Source organism: Heptranchias perlo, chromosome 29 (genome assembly GCF_035084215.1).
Source record: "Heptranchias perlo isolate sHepPer1 chromosome 29, sHepPer1.hap1, whole genome shotgun sequence".
Classification (NCBI taxonomy): domain Eukaryota; kingdom Metazoa; phylum Chordata; class Chondrichthyes; order Hexanchiformes; family Hexanchidae; genus Heptranchias; species Heptranchias perlo.
In genome coordinates this window covers 38,444,407-38,468,688 of record NC_090353.1, presented here as the reverse complement: position 1 = coordinate 38,468,688, position 24,282 = coordinate 38,444,407, and the positions used below count along the sequence as shown (strand labels likewise).

The following is a 24,282-nucleotide window of genomic DNA, read 5'->3' as shown; positions in this document are numbered from 1 at the left end:
AGCTCTATTTGATATATATTAATGACCTGGGCTTGAGAATACAGAGGATAGATTGCAGATGACACGAAACTCGGAAATGTGGTAAACAATGTGGAGGATAGTAACAGACTTCAGGAGGACAGAGTCAGACTGGTGAAATGGGCAGATGAAATTTAATGCAGAGAAGTGTGAAGTGATGCCTTCTGGTAGGAAGAATGAGGAGAGGTAATATAAACTAAATGGAACAATTTTAAAGAGGGTGCAGGAATAGAGAGACCCATGGTTATTATTAATAGAGGTATAGAGTACAAAAGCGGGCTGCTTTGTCCTGGATGGTGTCGAGCTTCTTGAGTGTTGTTGGAGCTGCACTCATCCAGGCAAGTGGAGAGTATTCCATCACACTCCTGACTTGTGCCTTGTCGATGGTGGAAAGGCTTTGGGGAGTCAGGAGGTGAGTCACTCGCCGCAGAATACCCAGCCTCTGACCTGCTCTCGTAGCCACAGTATTTATATGGCTGGTCCAGTTAAGTTTCTGGTCAATGGTGACCCCCAGGATGTTGATGGTGGGGGATTCGGCAATGGTAATGCTGTTGAATGTCAAGGGGAGGTGGTTAGACTCTCTCTTGTTGGAGATGGTCATTGCCTGGCACTTGTCTGGCACGAATGTTGCTTGCCACTTATCAGCCCAAGCCTGGATGTTGTCCAGGTCTTGCTGCATGCGGGCACGGACTGCTTCATTATCTGAGGGATTGCGAATGAAACTGAACACTGTGCAATCATCAGCGAACACCCCCATTTCTGACCTTATGATGGAGGGAAGGTCATTGATGAAGCAGCTGAAGATGGTTGGGCCTAGGACACTGCCCTGAGGAACTCCTGCAGCAATATCCTGGGACTGAGATGATTGGCCTCCAACAACCACTACCATCTTCCTTTGTGCCAGGTATGACTCCAGCCACTGGAGACTTTCCCCCCTGATTCCCATTGACTTCAATTTTACTAGGGCTCCTTGGTGCCACACTCGGTCAAATGCTGCCTTGATGTCAAGGGCAGTCACTCTCACCTCACCACTGGAATTCAGCTCTTTTGTCCATGTTTGGACCAAGGCTGTGATGAGGTCTGGAGCCGAGTGGTCCTGGCGGAACCCAAACTGAGCATCGGTGAGCAGGTTATTGGTGAGTAAGTGCCGCTTGATAGCACTGTCGACGACACCTTCCATCACTTTGCTGATGATTGAGAGTGGACTGATAGGGCGGTAATTGGCCAGATTGGATTTGTCCTGCTTTTTGTGGACAGGACATACCTGGGCAATTTTCCACATTGTCGGGTAGATGCCAGTGTTGTAGCTGTACTGGAACAGTTTGGCTAGAGGCGCAGCTAGTTCTGGAGCACAAGTCTTCAGCACTACAGCCTGGATGTTGTCGGGGCCCATAGCCTTTGCTGTATCCAGTGCACTCAGCCATTTCTTGATATCACGTGGAGTGAATCAAATTGGCTGAAGACTGGCTTCTGTGATGGTGAGGATATCGGGAGGAGGCCGAGATGGATCATCCACTCGGCACTTCTGGCTGAAGATGGTTGCAAACGCGTCAGCCTTGTCTTTTGCACTCACGTGCTGGACTCCGCCATCATTGAGAATGGGGATGTTTGCAGAGCCTCCTCCTCCCGTTAGTTGCTTAATTGTCCACCACCATTCACGACTGGATGTGGCAGGACTGCAGAGCTTTGATCTGATCCGTTGGTTGTGGAATCGCTTAGCTCTGTCTATAGCATGTTGCTTCCGCTGTTTAGCATGCATGTAGTCCTGAGTTGTAGCTTCACCAGGTTGGCACCTCATTTTTAGGTACGCCTGGTGCTGCTCCTGGCATGCTCTTCTACACTCCTCATTGAACCAGGGTTGATCCCCTGGCTTGTTGGTAATGGTAGAGTGAGGAATATGCCGGGCCATGAGGTTATAGATTGTGCTCTAGACTTGTGCGAGATCTCGTTCCCAGTAACAAGTTCCACACCCACCGCCCCGGCACCCACCGCCCCGCACCCACCGCCCCGCACCCACCGCCTTACACCCATAACAACATAAGAAATAGGAGCAGGAGTAGGTCATCCGGCCCCTCGAGCCTGCTCCGCCATTCAATAAGATCATGGCTGAACTTCAACCTCAACTCCACTTTCCCGCCCGATCCCCATAGCCTTTGATTCCCTTAGAGTCCAAAAATCTATTGATCTCAGCCTTGAATATATTCAACTACTGAGCATCCACAGCCCTCTGGGGTAGAGAATTCCAAAGATTCACAACCTTCTCAGTGAAGAAATTCCTCCTCATCTCAGTCCTAAATGACTGACCCTTTATCCTGAGACTATGCCCTGGTTCTAGACTCTCCAGCCAGGGGAAACAGCCTCTCAGCATCTACCCTGTCAAGCCCCCTCAGAATCTTATGTTTCAATGAGATCACCTCTCATTCTTCTAAACTCCAAACAGTATAGGCCCATTTTACTCAATCTCTCCTCATTGGTAAACCCTCTCATCCCAGGAATCAATCTAGTGAACCTTCGTTGCACCGCCTCTAAGGCAAGTATATCCTTCCTTAGATAAAGAGACCAAAACTGTACACAGTACTCCAGGTGTGGTCTCACCAATGCCCTGTACAATTGCAGCAAGACTTCCTTACTCTTGTACTCCAACCCCCTTGTAATAAAGGCCAACATATCATTTACTTTCCTAATTGCTTGCTGAACCTGCATGTTAACTTTCTGTGTTTCGTGTACCAGGACACCCAAATCTCTCTCAACACCAACATTTAATAGTTTCTCACTATTTAAAAAATATTCTGCTTTTCTATTCTTCCTACCAAAGTGAATAACCTCACATTTCCCCACATTATACTCCATCTGTCACCTTCTTGCCCATTCACTTAACCTGTCTCTATCCCTTTGCAGACTCTTTGTGTCCTCCTCACAGTTTACTTTCCCACCTAGCTTTGTATCGTCAGCAAACTTGGATACATTACACTCGGTCCCTTCATCTAAGTCATTAATATAGATTGTAAATAGCTGAGGTCCAAGCACTGATCCCTGTGACACCCCACTAGTTACAGCCTGCCACTGAAAATTACCTGTTTATTCCTACTTTCTGTTTTCTGTCCATTACCCAATCCTCTATCCATGCTAATATGTTACCCTCAACCCTATGAATGCTCATCTTGTGTAACAGCCTTTTATGTGGCACCTTATCGAATGCCTTTTGAAAATCCAAATATACTACATCCACTGGTTCCCCTTTATCTACCCTGCTAGTTACATCCTCAAAAAACTCTAATAAATTTGTCAAACACGATTTCCCTTTCATAAAACCATGTTGACTCTGCCTAATCATATTATGATTTTCTAAGCGCCCTGTTACCACTTCCTTAATAATAGATTCCAACATTTTCCCAACTACTGATGTCAGGCTAACTGGCCTGTAGTTCCCTGTTTTCTCTCTCCCTCCTTTCTTGAATAGCGGGGTTACATTTGCTACCTTCCAATCCACAGGGAGACCATTCTAGAATCTGGGAATTCTGGGAGATCGCAACCAATGCATCCACTATCTCTGCAGCCTCCTCTTTTAGAACCCTAGAATATAGGCCATCAGGTCCAGGGGATTTGTCAGCTTTTAGTCCCATTAATTTTTCCAGTACTTTTTCTTTACTAATGTTAATTATTTTAAGTTCCTCACTCTCATTAGCCCCTTGGTTCCCCACTATTTCCCATATGTTTTTTGTGTCTTCTACTGTGAAGACAGATACAAAATATTTGTTTAAAGTCTCTGCCATTTCCTTATTCCCCATTATAATTTCTCCTGTCTCAGCCTCTAAGGGACCAACGTTTATTTTTGTTACTCTCTTCCTTTTTACATACTTGTAGAAGCTCTTACAATCTGTTTTTATATTTCTTGCGATTTTACACTCATTCTATTTTCTCCCTCTTTATTAAATTTTTTTTAAAAAATTTCCACACCCATCGTCCCGGGCATTCAATGATCAGTTATATGATGGGTTTGGAGGATAGTTTGAGATTAAGTCGTGCCATGTGTTGGGTTCAGGGACCCAGCTATGATTCAGTTAATTGAGGTGCGAGAAATGTTACGATTCTCGGAAAGTGTGATTCATTTCAGTATTTCAAGGATTAGAGGCAACTGAAAGTCGAAATCAAAAACTTAGAAAATATATTCATTTCAGGAAGTGGAATCATTGTGTCTGAGGTTTGTGGTTTGGCCTAGTTAATGATTAGAGCTGATCAGCATCTCTCTGTCCCTGTATCTCATTCCTTTTGTCGTCTCTCTCTCACCTCATCTTTTTCTCTAAATCTATCCCTCTCTCCCGATATCTCTCCCCATTTTTCTTTCTCCATCTCTTCCAACTCTCTTCTATTTTTCTCTCACTTTTGTCCCTCTTTCAACTCTTTAGGGGGTTATAATTTGAGTCAATAGTGTAAAATGGTCGATATTCGATCAGCCGCCTGTTACACACCTGCCCATTAAACCCCCCCATTACACACCTGCCGATTACACACCTGCCCATTAAACCCCTCCATTACACACCCGCCGATTACACACCTGCCCATTAAACCCCCCCCATTACACACCCGCCGATTACACACCCACCCATTAAACCCCCCCATTACACACCCGCCGATTACACACCCGCCCATTAAACCCCCCCATTACACACCCGCCGATTACACACCCACCCATTAAACCCCCCATTACACACCCGCCGATTACACACCCGCCCATTAAACCCCCCCATTACACACCCGCCGATTACACACCCGCCCATTAAACCCCCCATTACACACCCGCCGATTACACACCCGCCCATTAAACCCCCCCATTACACACCCACCCATTACACACCCGCCCATTAAACCCCCCCATTACACACCCGCCGATTACACACCCGCCCATTAAACCCCCCATTACACACCCGCCCATTACACACCTGCCCATTAAACCCCCCCATTACACACCCGCCGATTACACACCCGCCCATTAAACCCCCCATTACACACCCGCCCATTACACACCCGCCCATTAAACCCCCCATTACACACCCACCCATTACACACCCGCCCATTAAACCCCCCCATTACACACCCGCCGATTACACACCTGCCCATTAAACCCCCCAATTACAAACCCGCCGATTACACACCCGCCCATTAAACCCCCCCATTACACACCTGCCCATCACACACCCGCCCATTAAACCCCCCCATTACACACCCACCCATTACACACCCGCCCATTAAACCCCCCATTACACACCCGCCGATTACACACCCGCCCATTAAACCCCCCCATTACACACCTGCCCATTACACACCCGCCCATTAAACCCCCCCATTACACACCCGCCCATTACACACCCGCCCATTAAACCCCCCATTACACACCCGCCCATTACACACCCGCCGATTACACACCCGCCCATTAAACCCCCCCATTACACACCCGCCCATTACACACCCGCCCATTAAACCCCCCATTACACACCCGCCCATTATACTCCCCGCCCATTACACACCTGCCCATTAAACCCCCCCATTACATACCTGCCCATTAAACCCCCCCTTTACACACCCGCCCATTAAACCCCCCCATTATACACCCGCCCATTATACACCACACCCGTTATACACCCCACCCATTATACACCCCACCCATAATACACCCCGCCCATTATACACCCTCCCTTGATACACCCACCCATGATACACCCGCCCATTATACACCCCACCCATTATACACCCCACCCATTATAGACCCACCCATGATACACCCGCCCATTATACACCCCACCCATTATACACCCCACCCATTATACACCCCACCCATTACAGACCCACCCATGATACACCCGCCCATTATACACCCCACCCATTACACACCCCTCCCATTACACACCCCACCCATTATACACCCCACCCATGATACACCCGCCCATTATACACCCCACCCATTATACACCCCACCCATTACACACCCCACCCATTATACACCCCACCCATGATACACCCGCCCATTATACACCCCACCCATTATACACCCCACCCATTACACACCCCACCCATTATACACCCCACCCATGATACACCCGCCCATTATACACCCGCCCATTATACACCCCACCCATTATACACCCCACCCATTATACACCCCACCCATTATACACCCCGCCCATTATACACCCCACCCATGATACACCCCGCCCATTATACACCCCACCCATGATACACCCGCCCATTATACACCCGCCCATTATACACCCCACCCATGATACACCCGCCCATTATATACCCCGCCCATTATACACCCGCCCATTATACACCCCACCCATTATACACCCCACCCATGATACACCCGCCCATTATACACCCCGCCCATTACACACCCCACCCAATATACACCCCGCCCATTATACACCCCACCTATTATACACCCCACCCACTATACACCCCGCCCATTACACACCCCGCCTATTACACGCGCGCCCATTCTACACCCCACCCATTATACACCCCACCCATTATACACCCGCCCATTATACACCCCACCCATTATACACCCCACCCATTATACACCCACCCATTATACACCCCACCCATTACACACCCGACCATTACACACCCCGCCCATTATACACCCCACCCATTATACACCCACCCATTATACACCCCACCCATTACACACCCGACCATTACACACCCCGCCCATTATACACCCCACCCATTATACACCCACCCATTATACACCCCACCCATTACACACCCGACTATTACACACCCCGCCCATTATACACCCCACCCATTATACACCCACCCATTATACACCCGCCCATTATACACGCCAACCATTACACACCCGCCCATTATACACCCCACCCATTATACACCCCACCCATTATAGACCCACCCATGATACACCCGCCCATTATACACCCCACCCATTATACACCCCACCCATTATACACCCCACCCATTATACACCCCGCCCATTATACACCCCACCCATTATACACCCCACCCATGATACACCCGCCCATTATACACCCCGCCCATTATACACCCCACCCATTATACACCCGCCCATTACACACCCCGCCCATTATACACCCCACCCATTATACACCCCACCCATTATAGACCCACTCATGATACACCCGCCCATTATACACCCCACCCATTATACACCCCACCCATTAAACCCCCCCATTACACACCCACCCATTACACACCCGCCCATTAAACCCCCCATTACACACCTGCCCATTACACACCCGCCCATTAAACCCCCCCATTACACACCCGCCCATTACACACCCGCCCATTAAACCCCCCATTACACACCCGCCCATTACACACCCGCCGATTACACACCCGCCCATTAAACCCCCCATTACACACCCGCCCATTACACACCCGCCCATTAAACCCCCCCATTACACACCTGCCCATTATACTCCCCGCCCATTACACACCTGCCCATTAAACCCCCCCATTACATACCTGCCCATTAAACCCCCCCTTTACACACCCGCCCATTAAACCCCCCCATTATACACCCGCCCATTATACACCCCACCCGTTATACACCCCACCCATTATACACCCCACCCATAATACACCCCGCCCATTATACACCCACCCATGATACACCCACCCATGATACACCCGCCCATTATACACCCCACCCATTATACACCCCACCCATGATACACCCTGCCCATTAAACACCCCGCCCATTATATACCCCACCCATTATATACCCACCCATGATACACCCGCCCATTATACACCCCACCCATTATACACCCACCCATGATACACCCACCCATGATACACCCGCCCATTATATACCCCACCCATTATACACCCACCCATGATACACCCGCCCATTATACACCCCACCCATTATACACCCCACCCATTATACACCCCACCCATTATACACCCCACCCATTACAGACCCACCCATGATACACCCGCCCATTATACACCCCACCCATTACACACCCCGCCCATTATACACCCCACCCATGATACACCCGCCCATTATACACCCCACCCATTATACAGCCCACCCATGATACACCCGCCCATTATACACCCCGCCCATTATACACCCCACCCATTATACACCCGCCCATTACACACCCCGTCCATTATACACCCCACCCATTATACACCCCACCCATGATACACCCGCCCATTATACACCCCGCCCATTATACACCCCACCCATTATACACCCCACCCATTATACACCCCACCCATGATACACCCGCCCATTATACACCCCGCCCATTATACACCCCACCCATTATACAGCCCACACATGATACACCCGCCCATTATACACCCCGCCCATTATACACCCCGCCCATTATACACCCCGCCCATTATACACCCCACCCATTATACACCCGCCCATTATACACCCCGCCCATTATACACCCCACCCATTATACACCCCACTCATTATACACCCGCCCATTATACACCCCACCCATTACACACCCCACCCAATATACACCCCGCCCATTATACACCCCACCTATTATACACCCCACCCACTATACACCCCTCCCATGATACACCCGCCCATTATACACCCCGCCCATTATACACCCCACCCATTATACACCCGCCCATTACACACCCCGCCCATTTTACACCCCACCCATTATACACCCACCCATTATACACCCGCCCATTACACACCCCGCCCATTATACACCCCACCCATTATACACCCGCCCATTACACACCCCGCCCATTATACACCCCACCCATTATACACCCCGCCCATTATACACCCCACCCATTATACACCCCGCCCATTATACACCCCACCCATGATACACCCGCCCATTATACACCCCGCCCATTATACACCCCACACATTATACACCCCACCCATTATACACCCCACCCATTACACACCCCACCCACTATACACCCCGCCCATTACACACCCCGCCTATTACACGCGCGCCCATTCTACACCCCACCCATTATACACCCCACCCATTATACACCACCCATTATACACCCACCCATTATACACCCCACCCATTATACACCCACCCATTATACACCCCACCCATTACACACCCGACCATTACACACCCCGCCCATTATACACCCCACCCATTATACACCCACCCATTATACACCCGCCCATTATACACGCCAACCATTACACACCCGCCCATTATACACCCCACCCATTACACACCCGCCCATTATACACCCCGCCCATTATACACCCACCCATTATACACCCGCCCATTATACACGCCACCCATTACACACCCGCCCATTATACACCCCACCCATTACACACCCGCCCATTACACACCCCGCCCAATATACACCCCACCCATTATACACCCACCCATTATACACACCACCCATTACACACCCGCCCATTATACACCCCACCCATTACACACCCGCCCATTATACACCCCACCCATTACACACCCGCCCATTATACACCCCACCCATTACACACCCGCCCATTATACACCCCACCCATTACACACCCACCCATTATACACCCCACCCATTACACACCCGCCCATTATACACCCCACCCATTACACACCCGCCCATTATACACCCCACCCTTGAAGTCCGGGTATCATTCTAGTAAACCTACGCTGCACTCCCTCCAAGGCCAATATGTCTTTCCGAAGGTGCAGTGCCCAGAACTGCTCACAGTACTCCAGGTGCGGTCTAACCAGGGTTTTGTATAGCTGCAGCATAACTTCTGCCCCCTTGTACTCCAGTCCTCCAGATATGAAGGCCAGCATTCCATTAGCCTTGTTGATTATTTTCTGCACCTGTTCATGACACTTCAATGATCTATGTACCTGAGCCCCTAAGTCCCTTTGGACATCCACTGTTTGTAACTTTTTACCATTTAGAAAGTACCCTGTTCTATCCTTTTTTTGATCCAAAGTGGATGACCTCACATTTGTCTACATTGAATTCCATTTGCCACAGTTTTGCCCATTCACCTAATCTATCAATATCGCTTTGTAATTTTATGTTTTCATCTACACTGCTTACAATGCCACCAATCTTTGTTGTGGAGATGCCGGTGATGGACTGGGGTGGACAAATGTAAGGAATGAATCACCTGACGAAGGGGATAATCTCCGAAAGCTTGTGATTTTAAAATAAATTTGTTGGACTATAACCTGGTGTTGTAAGATTCCTTACATTTGCCTTTTGTTCAGCCAACTTCCTAACCAAGTCCGTACTTTTCCCTCGATTCCATGAGCTTCTATCTTAGCTAACAGTCTCTTATGTGGGACCTTATCAAATGGCTTCTGGAAGTCCATATAAATAACATCCATTGATATTCCCCTGTCCACTACTTTAGTCACCTCTTCAAAAACTTCAATCAGGTTTGTCAGGCACGACCTACCTTTCACAAATCCATGCTGGCTCTCTCTGATTAACTGAAAATTCTCGAGGTGTTCAGTCACCCTATCCTTAATTATAGACTCCAGCATTTTCCCCACAACAGATGTTAGGCTAACTGGTCTATAATTCCCCGGTTTCCCTCTCTCTCCTTTCTTAAAAAGCAGAGTGACATGTGCAATTTTCCAATCTGGAGGGACAGTTCCTGAATCTAGAGAACTTTGAAAGATTATAGTTAGGGCATCTGCAATGTGCTCACCTACTTCCTTTAAAACCCTGGGATGGAAACCATTATACTCCCCGCCCGTTATACACTCGCCCATTATACTCCCCCCCTGTCTTTCTCCCCGCCTGTTATACTCTGGCCCATTATACACCCCCATTATACACCCCACCCGTTATATACCCCGCCGGTTATACACACCCCACCCGTTATACACACCCCACCCGTTATACAACCCGCCCGTTATACACCCCGCCTGTAATACACACCCCGCCCGTTATACACACCCACCCATTATATGCACCCACCCGTTATACCCCCCTGACTGTTAAACACGTGCCCGTTATACACCCCGTCCGTTGTACACACCCACTCGTTATACACACCTGCCCGCTATATACCTGTCCCAGGGCTGGCTCTCCAAGTGAAGCCATCTCTTATCCCTTAACCAATTCCCTTTTGTGATGTTAAAGTTTCTGCCTTAATTGTTTCTTATGAGAAAACATGTTTGAAAATCCCTCTTTGTAGAAAAGAGTTTCTTCTAATGACCCCCTCATTCTTTGAGTGATAATCTTTAATCTACACCTTTGTATTTCTGATTTCATGAACCAGGGAGAGCAATCTTCACTATTTAGCCTCTCAAATCCTTTCTTCATTTTGAAAACCTCTATTAGATTCAGGGTGCCTGGAACTTCAGTTATGTGGAGAGACTGGAGAGGTTGGGATTGTTTCCCTTAGAGCAGAGAAGTTATGGGGAGATTTGATCGAGGAGTTCAAACTTATGAGGGGTTTTGATAGAGTAAATAAGGAGAAACTATTTCCACAGGCACGAGGGTCGGTAACCAGAGGACACAAAAGCCAGGGGGGGAGATGAGGAGAATTTTTTTTACGCAGCGAGTTGTTCTGATCTGGAATGCACTGCCTGAAAGGGCAGTGGAAGCAGATTCAATAATAACTTTCAAAAGGGAATCGGATAAATACTTGAAGGGAAAAAATTTACAGGGCTGTGGGGAAAGAGCAGGGGAGTGGGACTAATTGGACAGCTCTTACAAAGAGCCGGCACACGCACGAAGGGTTAAATGCCCTCCTTCAATGCTGTATAATTCTACCTCTCTCTGTCTCAGGATCGCTCTGTTTATACGTCTCTCTGTCTACGTATCTCTCTCTGTCAATGTATCACTAGTCTATGTATCACATGTATTTCCCTCTATCTATGTATCTCTCTCTGTCCTGCATTGTCCTGACCTGCATTACCCCGACCTGCATTACCCCGACCTGCATTACCCCGACCTGCATTACCCCGACCTGCATTACCCCGACCTGCATTACCCCGACCTGCATTGTCCTGACCTGCATGGCCCTGACCTGCTGCAGGAACACCTTTACTGGTTCAGATATAAACTGCTGAAAATGCAGCCCTCGAGTAAAGCTGACTTCACACGTGAGTTTTCACGGTTCACAGCTCCAGGCCAAGAAACTCTTTAAACTTTCAGTTGCAGTTTATAAATATTCATAACACATAACTTCACATGACACTGGTTCATGAAGGCATCTCAATTCACAGTTGCAAATCGTTTCTTGCTCACTTGAATCTTGCTTCAACACGCGTCCCTCAGATACCCCGAGTTCAGGTGACTGAATCATTCTGAATTGCTCTTAGCTCCTTCCCGGACTTGCTTTATTGACATTACTGTTGAGAGTTTTGTTTGGGCAGATTAGTCGGGATTGGGTGGAGTTGCTGCTGGAGGGAGTCACACCCCCTGCTCATTGTGACCAAGGAATGTTTTTCTGAGGGAAACATTTTTCTTTGTTGAGAATTGTGCAGATTTCCAGGGTAACTCCTGATCACCAATTGGACATCACTCCTTCAGCAACATATCTCTCAGAGAATCGTAACCTCAGGATGACAGTGAGGGAGAGATGGAGTGAAGGAAAGAGGGCGAGAAAGAAGAACAAAAGAAGAAAATATAGCCATCATCCCCACACTCACACTCACACTCATTCACCCTCACACACTCAGACTCACTCACTCATACACACACTCACATTCACTCACTCTCACACAGTCACTCATACACTCACACTCACTTACTCATGCACTCACACACACACTCACACTCACACTCACACACACTCATACACAAACTCACACACATAGACACTCACTCACACACTCACATTCACTCACTCTCACACACAGTCACTCATACGCTCACAATCACTTACTCATGCACTCACACACTCACTCACACACACTCATGTACACACTCACTCACATGCACATATACACACACACACATACTCGCGCACACACACATACAAATACTCACACTTACACACACATTTGCACACACATTCTCATACACGCATGCACACACTCACATGTGGTTCCACATGGCAGACTGGTCAGAAAAGTAAAAGCCCTTGGGATCCAAGGGAAAGTGGCAAGTTGGATCCAAAATTGGCTCAGTGGCAGGAAGCAAAGGGTAATGGTCGATGGGTGTTTTTGTGACTGGAAGGCTGTTTCCAGTGGGGTTCCGCAGGGCTTGGTACTGGGTCCCTTGCTTTTTGTAGTAAATATCAATGATTTGGACGTGAATGTGGGGGGCTTGATCAAGAAGTTTGCAGATGATACAAAAATTGTCCGTGTGGTTGATAGTGAGGAGGAAAGCTGTAGACTGCAGGAAGATATCAATGGCCTGGTCAGGTGGGCAGAAAAGTGGCAAATGGAATTCAATCCAGAGAAGTGTGAGGCAATGTATTTGGGGAGGGCAAACAAGGCAAGGGAATACACAATAAATGGGAGGATACTGAGAGGTGTAGAGGAAGTGAGGGACCTTGGAGTGCATGTCCACAGATCCCTGAAGGTAGCAGAACAGGTAGATAAGGTGGTTAAAAAGGCATATGGGATACTTTCCTTTATTAGCCGAGGCATAGAATATAAGAGCAGGGAGGTTATGCTGGAACTGTATAAAACACTGGTTAGGCCACAGCTTGAGTACTGCGCACAGTTCTGGTCACCACATTACAGGAAAGATGTGATTGCACTAGAGAGGGTGCAGAGGAGATTTACGAGGATGTTGCCAGGACTGGAGAATTTTAGCTATGAGGAAAGATTGGATCGGCTGGGGTTGTTTTCTTTGGAAGAAAGGAGGCTGAGCGGTGTATAAAATTATGACGGGACTAGATAGAGTGGATAGGGAGGACCTATCTCCCTGAGCAGAGGGGTCAGTGACCAGGGGACATAGATTTAAAGTGATTGGTAGAAGGATTAGAGGGGAGTTCAGGAGAATTTTTTTCACCCAGAGGGTGGTGGGGGTCTGGAACTCACTGCCTGAGAGGGTGGGAGAGGCAGAAACCCTCAACTCATTTAAAAAGTACCTGGATGTGCACCTGAAGGGCCGAAACCCACAGGGCTACGGACCAAGTGCTGGAAAGTGGGATTAAACTGAATGGCTCTTTTTCGGCCGGCACGGACACAATGGGCCGAATGGCCACCTTCTGTGCCGTAACTTTCCATGATTCTATGATATCACTCACATACACTCGTGTGCACACAATCATATACATACTGACACATACACACTCACACACACACTAACACACACCCTCGCACACACACACACTCTCACACACACCCTCACACACACACACACTCTCACACACACCCTCACACACACACACACTCTCAGACACATCCTCACACACACACTCACACGTACTCACAGACACACACACTCACACACACACACTCACTCACACACACACTCACAAACACGCTCACTCACACAGACACTCACACACACACACTCACACACACACTCACTCACACATACACTCACACACTCACACTCACACACACTCACACACTCACTCACACACTCACTCACACATACACTCACACACTCACACTCACACACACTCACACACTCACTCACACACTCACTCACAAACACCCTCACACACACACACTCACACACACTCACTCACACATACACTCACACACTCACACTCACACACACTCACACACTCACTCACACACTCACTCACAAACACCCTCACACACACACACTCACACTCACACACCCTCACACAATCACTCACACACACACCCCACACACACACACTCACACATTGACTCACACCCCCCTCCAACACACACACACCCTCACACACATACACTCACACTCACACACTCACACTCACACAATCACTCACACACCCCCCACACACACACCCCCACACACACACACACTCACTCACTCACACACACTCACTCACACACACACTCACTCACACACTCATTCTTACTTCTGTAAAAATTCTTTTGATTTGATTGCCAATACAGTGAACTCCACTTGAAAGAGCAAACAGACCTGTTCAATCAGGAGCCTCCAGCATATATCGGACACACAGTGTGTGGATGTGGCTCTCTGGATCCCACTGTACACTCACACTCCCAGAATCAGGAGAATGCCAGAATGATAACTGGAGGAGGCCCATAGCAACAAGCAAAGAATGGAAGTAACAGGAAACATTCTGAGAAAAGATTTAAAGACTGAAGTATTCTGACCAAGAAAAATTCAAGAATCATAAATGGAGTGAGTCAGAGGCAGAGCTGAGACACCTCCAGCCCCTCCCACAGGGAAAACCTGTGCCTGACTCCACCTTGCCCTCTATCAGATTAAAGACGTTACTTCCCACAGGTAGAGAGAGGACGAGCCAGTCTAGGGTCCTGATCCTTTGTTTAGTTCTTTATATTGTGGGAAGAGATGTGACTGATTGAAGTAATGCTCCCGACATCTCCACACCAGCATTCAAATCATATAAGGTCGTGCCTGAAGAATTCCATTCACAGACTCAGACACACACGGTGCAGCAGAGGATAAACTAGAGACTCAGACAGGGAGAGGCATGCCTCCCCTCTCAGCACCCATTCTCAGGTATGCTGTTACCTGCCTCTTGCTATTATTTGCCACGGGTGTAGATCTCAGAATGCACAACAACCACAGAAAATGGTTGCAGATTGAAGCCATCAAAAGGGGAATCCTGAACTATCTGGGACTCGAGCAACCACCAGTGATCAGGAAGAGTGCAAGCAGGGAGGAGGAGGAGAGGATGTACCAGCACTTCCTGCAGCGAGAGAGTGAGCAGCACAACACAAGCAGCGAGCAGAGCCATTCTACAGCCTCTGTCAGATCAGTACATGTCCTTCCAGTGGAGAGTGAGTATCACATCCCAGCAAATGTGAATGTCTGTGTATCGTACACCGTGAGTGTGTGAGTGAGTGTAACTCACCGAGTGAATGAGTGTGCGAGTGAGTGAGTGTAACTCACCGAGTGAGTGAGTGTGCGAGTGAGTGAGTGTAACCCACCAAGTGAGTGAGTGTGCGAGAGAGTGAGTGTAACTCACCGACTGAATGAGTGTGTGAGTGAGTGAAACTCACCGACTGAATGAGTGTGAGTGAGTGAAACTCACCGAGTGAATGAGTGTGTGAGTGAGTGAGTGTAAATCACCGAGTGAGTGAATGAGTATGTGAATGAGTGAGTGTGAGTGGAACTCACCAATCGAGTGTGTGTGTGAGTGTGTGTGTGAGTGAGTGAATGTAACTCACCGAGTGAGTGAGTGAATGTGTGAGTGTAACTCACTGAGTGAGTGAGTGTGTGAGTGAGCGTAACTGAGTGAGTGCGAGTAACTGAGTGAGTGAGTGTGTGAGTGACTGTAACTCACTGAGTGAGTGAGTGAGTGAGTGTAACCCTGGGGGTACGGTAGCATAGTGGTTATGTTGCTGGACGAGTAATCCCGAGGCCTGGACTAATAATCCAGAGTCATGAGTTCAAATGGCAGCTAGGGAATTTAAATTCAATTAATTAAATAAAATCTGGAATTAAAAAACTAGTCTCAGTAATGGTGACCATGAAACTATTGGATTGTTGTTAAAAACCCATCTGGTTCACTAATTCCCTTTAGGGAAGGAAACCTGCTGTCCTTACCCGGTCTGGCCGATATGTGACTCCAGACCCACAACAATGTGGTTGATTCTTAATGGCCTAGCAAGTCACAATAAGAATAAAAACGGACAGACCACCCAGCATACGGACACAACAAAGGCAAACCAAGCCCAGTCGATCCTGCAAAGTCCTGCTCACTAACATCTGGGGACTTGTGCCAAAATTGGGAGAGCTGTCCCACAGACTAGTCAAGCAACAGCCTGACATAGCCATACTCACAGAATCATACCTTTCAGCCAACGTCCCAGACTCTTCCATCACCATCCCTGGGTATGTCCTTTCCCACCGGCAGGACAGACCAACCAGAGGTGGCGGTACAGTGATGTACAGTCAGGAGGGAGTGGCCCTGGGAGTCCTCAACATTGACTCTGGACCCCATGAAATCTCATGGCATCAGGTCAAACATGGGCAAGGAAATCTCCTGCTGATTACCACCTACCGTCCTCCCTCAGCTGATGAATCAGTCCTTCTCCATGTTGAACACCACTTGGAGGAAGCACTGAGGGTAACAAGGGCACAGAATGTACTCTGGGTGGGGGACTTCAATGTCCATCACCAAGAGTGGCTCAGTAGCACCACTGCTGGCCAAGTCCTGAAGGATATAGCTGCCAGACTGGGCCTGCGGCAGGTGGTGAGTGAACCAACACGAGGAAAAAAACTTACTTGACCTCGTCCTCACCAATCTACCTGTCACAAATGCATCTGTCCATGACAGTATTGGTAGGAGTGACCACCGCACAGTCCTTGTGGAGCTGAAGTCCCATCTTCACACTGAGGACACCATCCAACGTGTTGTGTGGCACTACCACCGTGCTAAATGGGATAGATTCAGAACAGATCTAGCAGCTCAAAACTGGGCATCCATGAGGCGCTGTGGGCCATCAGCAGCAGCAGAATTGTATTCCAGCACAATCTGTAACCTCAAGGCCCGGCATATTCCTCACTCTACCATTACCAACAAGCCAGGGGATCAACCCTGGTTCAATGAGGAGTGTAGAAGAGCATGCCAGGAGCAGCACCAGGCATACCTAAAAATGAGGTGCCAACCTGGTGAAGCTACAACTCAGGACCACATGCATGCTAAACAGCGGCAGCAACATGCTATAGACAGAGCTAAGCGATTCCACAACCAACGGATCAGATCAAAGCTCTGCAGTCCTGCCACATCCAGTCGTGAATGGTGGTGGACAATTAAACAACTAACGGGAGGAAGAGGCTCTGCAAACATCCCCATCCTCAATGATGGCGGAGTCCAGCACGTGAGTGCAAAAGACAAGGCTGAAGCGTTTGCAACCATCTTCAGCCAGAAATGCCGAGTGGACAATCCATCTCGGCCTCCTCCCGATATCCCCACCATCACAGAAGCCAGTCTTCAGCCAATTTGATTCACTCCACGTGATATCAAGAAACGGCTGAGTGCACTGGATACAGCAAAGGCTATGGGCCCCGACAACATCCAGGCTGTAGTGCTGAAGACTTGTGCTCCAGAACGAGCTGCGCCTCTAGCCAAGCTGTTCCAGTACAGCTACAACACTGGCATCTACCCGACAATGTGGAAAATTGCCCAGGTATGTCCTGTCCACAAAAAGCAGGACAAATCCAATCCGGCCAATTACCGCCCCATCAGTCTACTCTCAATCATCAGCAAAGTGATGGAAGGTGTCGTCGACAGTGCTATCAAGCGGCACTTACTCACCAATAACCTGCTCACCGATGCTCAGTTTGGGTTCCGCCAGGACCACTCGGCTCCAGACCTCATTACAGCGTTGGTCCAAACATGGACAAAAGAGCTGAATTCCAGAGGTGAGGTGAGAGTGACTGCCCTTGACATCAAGGCAGCATTTGACCGAGTGTGGCACCAAGGAGCCCTAGTAAAATTGAAGTCAATGGGAATCAGGGGGAAAACTCTACAGTGTCTGGAGTCATACCGAGCACAAAGGAAGATGGTAGTGGTTCTTGGAGGCCAATCATCTCAGCCCCAGGGCATTGCTGCAGGAGTTCCTCAGGGCAGTGTCCTAGGCCCAATCATCTTCAGCTACTTCATCAATGACCTTCCCTCCATCATAAGGTCAGAAGTGGGGATATTCGCTGTTGATTGCACAGTGTTCATTTCCATTCGCAACTCCTCAGATAATGAAGCAGTCCGAGCCCGCATGCAGCAAGACCTGGACAACATCCAGGCTTGGGCTGATAAGTGGCAAGTAACATTCGCCCCAGTCAAGTGCCAGGCAATGGCCAATTCCAACAAGAGAGAGTCTAACCACCTCCCCATGACATTCAATGGCATTACCATCACCGAATCCCCCACCATCAACATCCTGGGGGTCACCATTGACCAGAAATTTAACTGGACCAGCCATATAAATACTGTGGCTACAAGAGCAGGTCAGAGGCTGGGTATTCTGCAGCGAGTGACTCACCTCCTGACTCCCCAAAGCCTTTCCACCATCTACAAGGCACAAGTCAGGAGTGTGATGGAATACTCTCCACTTGCCTGGATGAGTGCAGCTCCAACAACACTCAAGAAGCTCGACACCATCCAGGACAAAGCAGCCCGCTTGATTGGCACCCCATCCACCACCCTAAACATTCACTCCCTTCACCACCGGCGCACAGTGGCTGCAGTGTGTACCATCCACAGGATGCACTGCAGCAACTCGCCAAGGCTTCTTCGACAGCACCTCCCAAACCCGCGACCTCTACCACCTAGAAGGACAAGAGCAGCAGGCGCATGGGAACAACACCACCTGCACGTTCCCCTCCAAGTCACACACCATCCCGACTTGGAAATATATCGCCGTTCCTTCATCGTCGCTGGGTCAAAATCCTGGAACTCCCTTCCTAACAGCACTGTGGGAGAACCTTCACCACACGGACTGCAGTGGTTCAAGAAGGCGGCTCACCACCACCTTCTCAAGGGCAATTAGGGATGGGCAATAAATGCCTGCCTCGCCAGTGATGCCCACATCCCATGAATGAATTTTTTTTAAAAGTGAGTGAGTGTGTGGATGAGTGAGTGTGACTCACTGAATGAGTGAGTGAGTGAGTGTAACTGAGTGAGTGTGTGTGTGAGTGATTGTAACTCACCGAATGAGTGAGTGAGTGTAACTCACCGAGTGAGTGTGTGAGTATAACTCACCGAGTGAGTGTGTGTGCAAGTGTAAATGAGTGAGTGAGTGTAACTCACCGAGTGAGTGTGAGTGTAACTGAGTGACTGTGTGAGTGTAACTGAGTGAGTGAATGTAACTCACCGAGTGAGTGAATGAGAATCTAACTCACAGAGTGGGTAAGTGAGTGCAACTCACCGAGTGAGTGAGTGTGTGAGTGAGTGTAACTCACCAACCGAGTGTGTGAGTGCCTGTGTGAGTGTGTGTAACTCATTACGTACGTGAGTGAGTGAATGTAACTGAGTGAGTGAGTGAATGTAACTGAGTGTATGAGTGAGTGTAACTCACTGAGTGAGTGAGTGAGTGAGTGAGTGTAACTCACTGAGTGAGTGAGTGAGTGAGTGTAACTCACTGAGTGAGTGAGTGAGTGAGTGTAACTCACCGAGTGAGAGTGAGTATAACTCACCGAGTGAGTGAGTGAGTGAGTGAATGTAATTGAGTGTATGAGTGAGTGTAACTCACCGAGTGAGTGAGTGGGTAAAACTCACTCGTAATTAGAACGGATACTGCCCATATCTTCCATTTATAAATGGAGAATGTGGATTGGGTGGATATTGAGTCCAGCACCAGGTGAGCATGAGGAGGGGGTGGATATTGAGTCCAGCACCAGGTGAGCATGAGGAGGGGGTGGATATTGAGTCCAGCACCAGGTGAGCATGTGGAGGGGGTGGATATTGAGTCCAGCACCAGGTGAGCATGAGGAGGGGGTGGATATTGAGTCCAGCACCAGGTGAGCATGTGGAGGGGGTGGATATTGAGTCCAGCACCAGGTGAGCATGTGGAGGGGGTGGATATTGAGTCCAGCACCAGGTGAGCATGAGGAGGGGGTGGATATTGAGTCCAGCACCAGGTGAGCATGAGGAGGGGGTGGATATTGAGTCCAGCACCAGGTGAGCATGTGGAGGGGGTGGATATTGAGTCCAGCACCAGGTGAGCATGAGGAGGGGGTGGATATTGAGTCCAGCACCAGGTGTCCTGGACCATTGTCGAGCTTCCCGGGTGTTTTTTGTGGCTAAGGCCATCTTGGCGATTGGAGAGTAATCAATCACTGACCTGACTCGGTGCTTTGTCGATGTGGAGAGGCTTTGAGTGGTCAGGAGGTGAATCTCCAGCTTCTGTCCTGTGCTTGTAGATTTATTGTCGATGTGGCTGGTCCAGTTGAGTTTCTGGTCAGTTGTGACCCCAGAATGTTGATGGTGGGGGATTTGGCGATGATTGTATCTTTTAATCTGAGGGGCTAATGGGAACAGGGTATTTAATTAGACAATCAGCCATGATCATTTTGAATGGCGGAGCAGGCCCGAAGGGCCAAATGGCCTACTCTTGCTCCTATTTCCTGTTTCTATGTTTCTATGTCGGATGTTCTCCTGCTGGAGATGGGCATTGCCTGATAATTATGGTGTGAATGTTATCTGCCAGGACGTTATCCAGGTCCCACTCAACACTGAAATGGGCTGTTGTTCTCCTCACAGTTGAAACAGCCAGAGGCAATGGTTTGAATTCTCAAGAGGCGATAGACTTGGCCCCAAGCCTCACTCTTTGTTTCCCCAGGACCAAAGCCATTTACCCAGGTTTAAAGGTTGTTCGTGCTGAATTGAAATTTTACAAAGGCCTTCTGATCACCGAGCGTCTGGGAAGGGTAAATTCCGGCTCTGCACGGCATGCCAATGTTTACGAGATATTAGAGCCCACCAGCCAGGATGGAGAACACTCTTACCGGCTGCTTGATTCCAAGCCTCTAGACTCTAGGTCCATCATTACTTTCAGCCTCAATATCAGGCCACTTATACAACGCTGGACAGGCAACGCAGAACAACACATCCGAGTGGAGCTGGAATTTCACCCACCACATCCTGATATTTTGGTGCCAATCCTGACCTCAGATACAAGCAATTATCTAAGATTAGAAGTTGAGACTGAGCAGGTACAAAGTATCACCAGGGAGCGACGAGCCACAAACTCAGCTGAGGACTGTCAAAGGCGACAGAGAAGTTGCTGCAGGAAAACTTTGCAGGTGTCGTTTAAAGAGATCGGGTGGAGTGACTGGATCAGAGCTCCTGAATCCTACAATATGTATAACTGCGGTGGCTCGTGTCCTGCCAACTACAAACCTGCCAACATGCATGCCATGATTAAATCTGCCATGCACCAGCTCTCTGGTGGAGCCAGTCCAGGACTCTGCTGCATTCCCGCAGCCTATGAACCGATGACCCTGCTGCATTACAGCACTGAGGGCAAACTCACACTCACAGCCTTTGAGGGGATGATTGTCACCAATTGTCACTGCTCCTAATGTCCTGCAATCTCTCCACCAACTCCTCCTCCACTGTCCAGCGCATTGTCCCACCCGATCCCCGACCAGACTGAGCCGAGAGAGAGAGTTCAGCCCAGCTCTCAAAGTGACTAGTCAGCATTTTGGCACAACTCACGTAGCACTGACCCCACTGCCAGCGGAGATTAACCCATTCCCAACCCGCAGGGTAACCCATTCCCAACCCACAGGGGGAATCGGGATTAACCCATTCCCAACCCGCGGGGGTAACCCATTCCCAACCCACGGGGGGAATCGGGATTAACCCATTCCCAACCCGCGGGGGTAACCCATTCCCAACCCACGGGGGGAATCGGGATTAACCCATTCCCAACCCGCGGGGGTAACCCATTCCCAACCCACGGGGGGAATCGGGATTAACCCATTCCCAACCCGCGGGGTAACCCATTCCCAACCCGCGGGGGTAACCCATTCCCAACCCACGGGGGGAATCGGGATTAACCCATTCCCAACCCACGGGGGTAACCCATTCCCAACCCACGGGGGGAATCGGGATTAACCCATTCCCAACCCGCGGGGTAACCCATTCCCAACCCGCGGGGGGAATCGGGATTAACCCATTCCCAACCCACGGGGGGAATCGGGAATAACCCATTCCCAACCCACGGGGGGAATTCCCAACCCGCGGAGTAACCCATTCCCAACCCGCGGGGGTAATTCCCAACCCGCGGAGTAACCCATTCCCAACCCGCGGGGGGAATCGGGATTAACCCATTCCCAACCCACAGGGGGAATCGGGATTAACCCATTCCCAACCCACGGGGGGAATTCCCAACCCGCGGAGTAACCCATTCCCAACCCGCGGGGGTAATTCCCAACCCGCGGGGTAACCCATTCCCAACCTGCGGGGGGAATTGGGATTAACCCATTCCCAACCCGCAGGGGTAATCGGGATTAACCCATTCCCAACCTGCGGGGTAACCCATTCCCAATCTGCGGGGGTAATCGAGGATTAACCCATTCCCAACCTGCGGGGGATTAACCCATTCCCAACCCGTGGGGGGAATTCCCAACCCGCGGGGTAACCCATTCCCAACCCGCGGGGGGAATCGGGATTAACCCATTCCCAACCCGCGGGGCGAATTGGGATTAACCCATTCCCAACCCACGGGGAGAATCGGGATTAACCCATTCCCAACCCGCGGGGGGAATCGGAGATTAACCCATTCCCAACCCGCGGGGGTAATCGAGGATTAACCCATTCCCAACCCGCGGGGGTAATTCCCAACCCGCGGGGTAACCCATTCCCAACCCGCGGGGGTAATCAGGATTAACCCATTCCCAACCCACGGGGGTAATCGGGATTAACTCATTCCCAACCCGCGGGGGTAATCGAGGATTAACCCATTCCCAACCTGCGGGGGTAACCGAGGATTAACCCATTCCCAACCCGCGGGGGTAATCAGAATTAACCCATTCCCAACCCGCGGGGGTAATTCCCAACCCACAGGGGAACCCATTCCCAACCCGCGGGGGTAATCGGGATTAACCCATTCCCAACCCGCGGAGGTAATCGGGATTAACCCATTCCCATCCCACAGGTGTAACCACTGGCACTCAGATAAGTGGTTAGGAGGAGCCTCACGGTTGGGGGAGGGGCCCCCTGGTCAGGGGCCACGCAGTCAGGGGAGGGGCCTTACGGTCAGTGGAGGAGCTTCGTCATTGGGGCAGGGCCTCACGGCTGGGGAGGGACCTCACAGTCGGGGAGGGGCCTCGTGGTTGGGGGAGGGGCTCCTTTTGCAGCCCGGCTTCCAGTTCAAATTGGAGTCAGGACCTGATGACATCATCGGAGCCCAATTTGCATATTTAAAGAAGGTTCCCACGAGCTTCTCGCCTGCTAATAACAGCAGGTTAAGATCACGTCTCGTGGGTCAGTGGGTCAGCGACATGATCGCGGTTCAGTCCCAACATTGAAACCTCCGGCCGTTATCTGCACCACGTGGGAGTGACTCTCTGGTCAGCTCCTCCTGGCCCAGTATTTGACCCAGGATGCACGACATTGTATTTGATATTTACCGTTTATATATTTATTTAAAAACAGGACAGAACATTATTTATTGTTAATCTTTAATTTATTGGAATATTAGCCTAACTGAT

General features: G+C 49.6%; 1 protein-coding gene across 1 annotated transcript; it reads left to right on the top strand.

Moving 5' to 3' along the window:
• Window positions 1-15,463: 15,463 nt before the first annotated feature.
• On the top strand, window positions 15,464-22,226 carry LOC137299810 (protein decapentaplegic-like). Its single transcript, XM_067968746.1, has 2 exons — window positions 15,464-15,899; window positions 21,326-22,226. The coding sequence occupies exons 1-2, from the start codon at window positions 15,590-15,592 to the stop codon at window positions 22,144-22,146; spliced, it is 1,131 nt and encodes a 376-aa protein (XP_067824847.1). The 5' UTR covers window positions 15,464-15,589; the 3' UTR covers window positions 22,147-22,226.
• The last annotated feature ends 2,056 nt before the right edge of the window (window positions 22,227-24,282 follow it).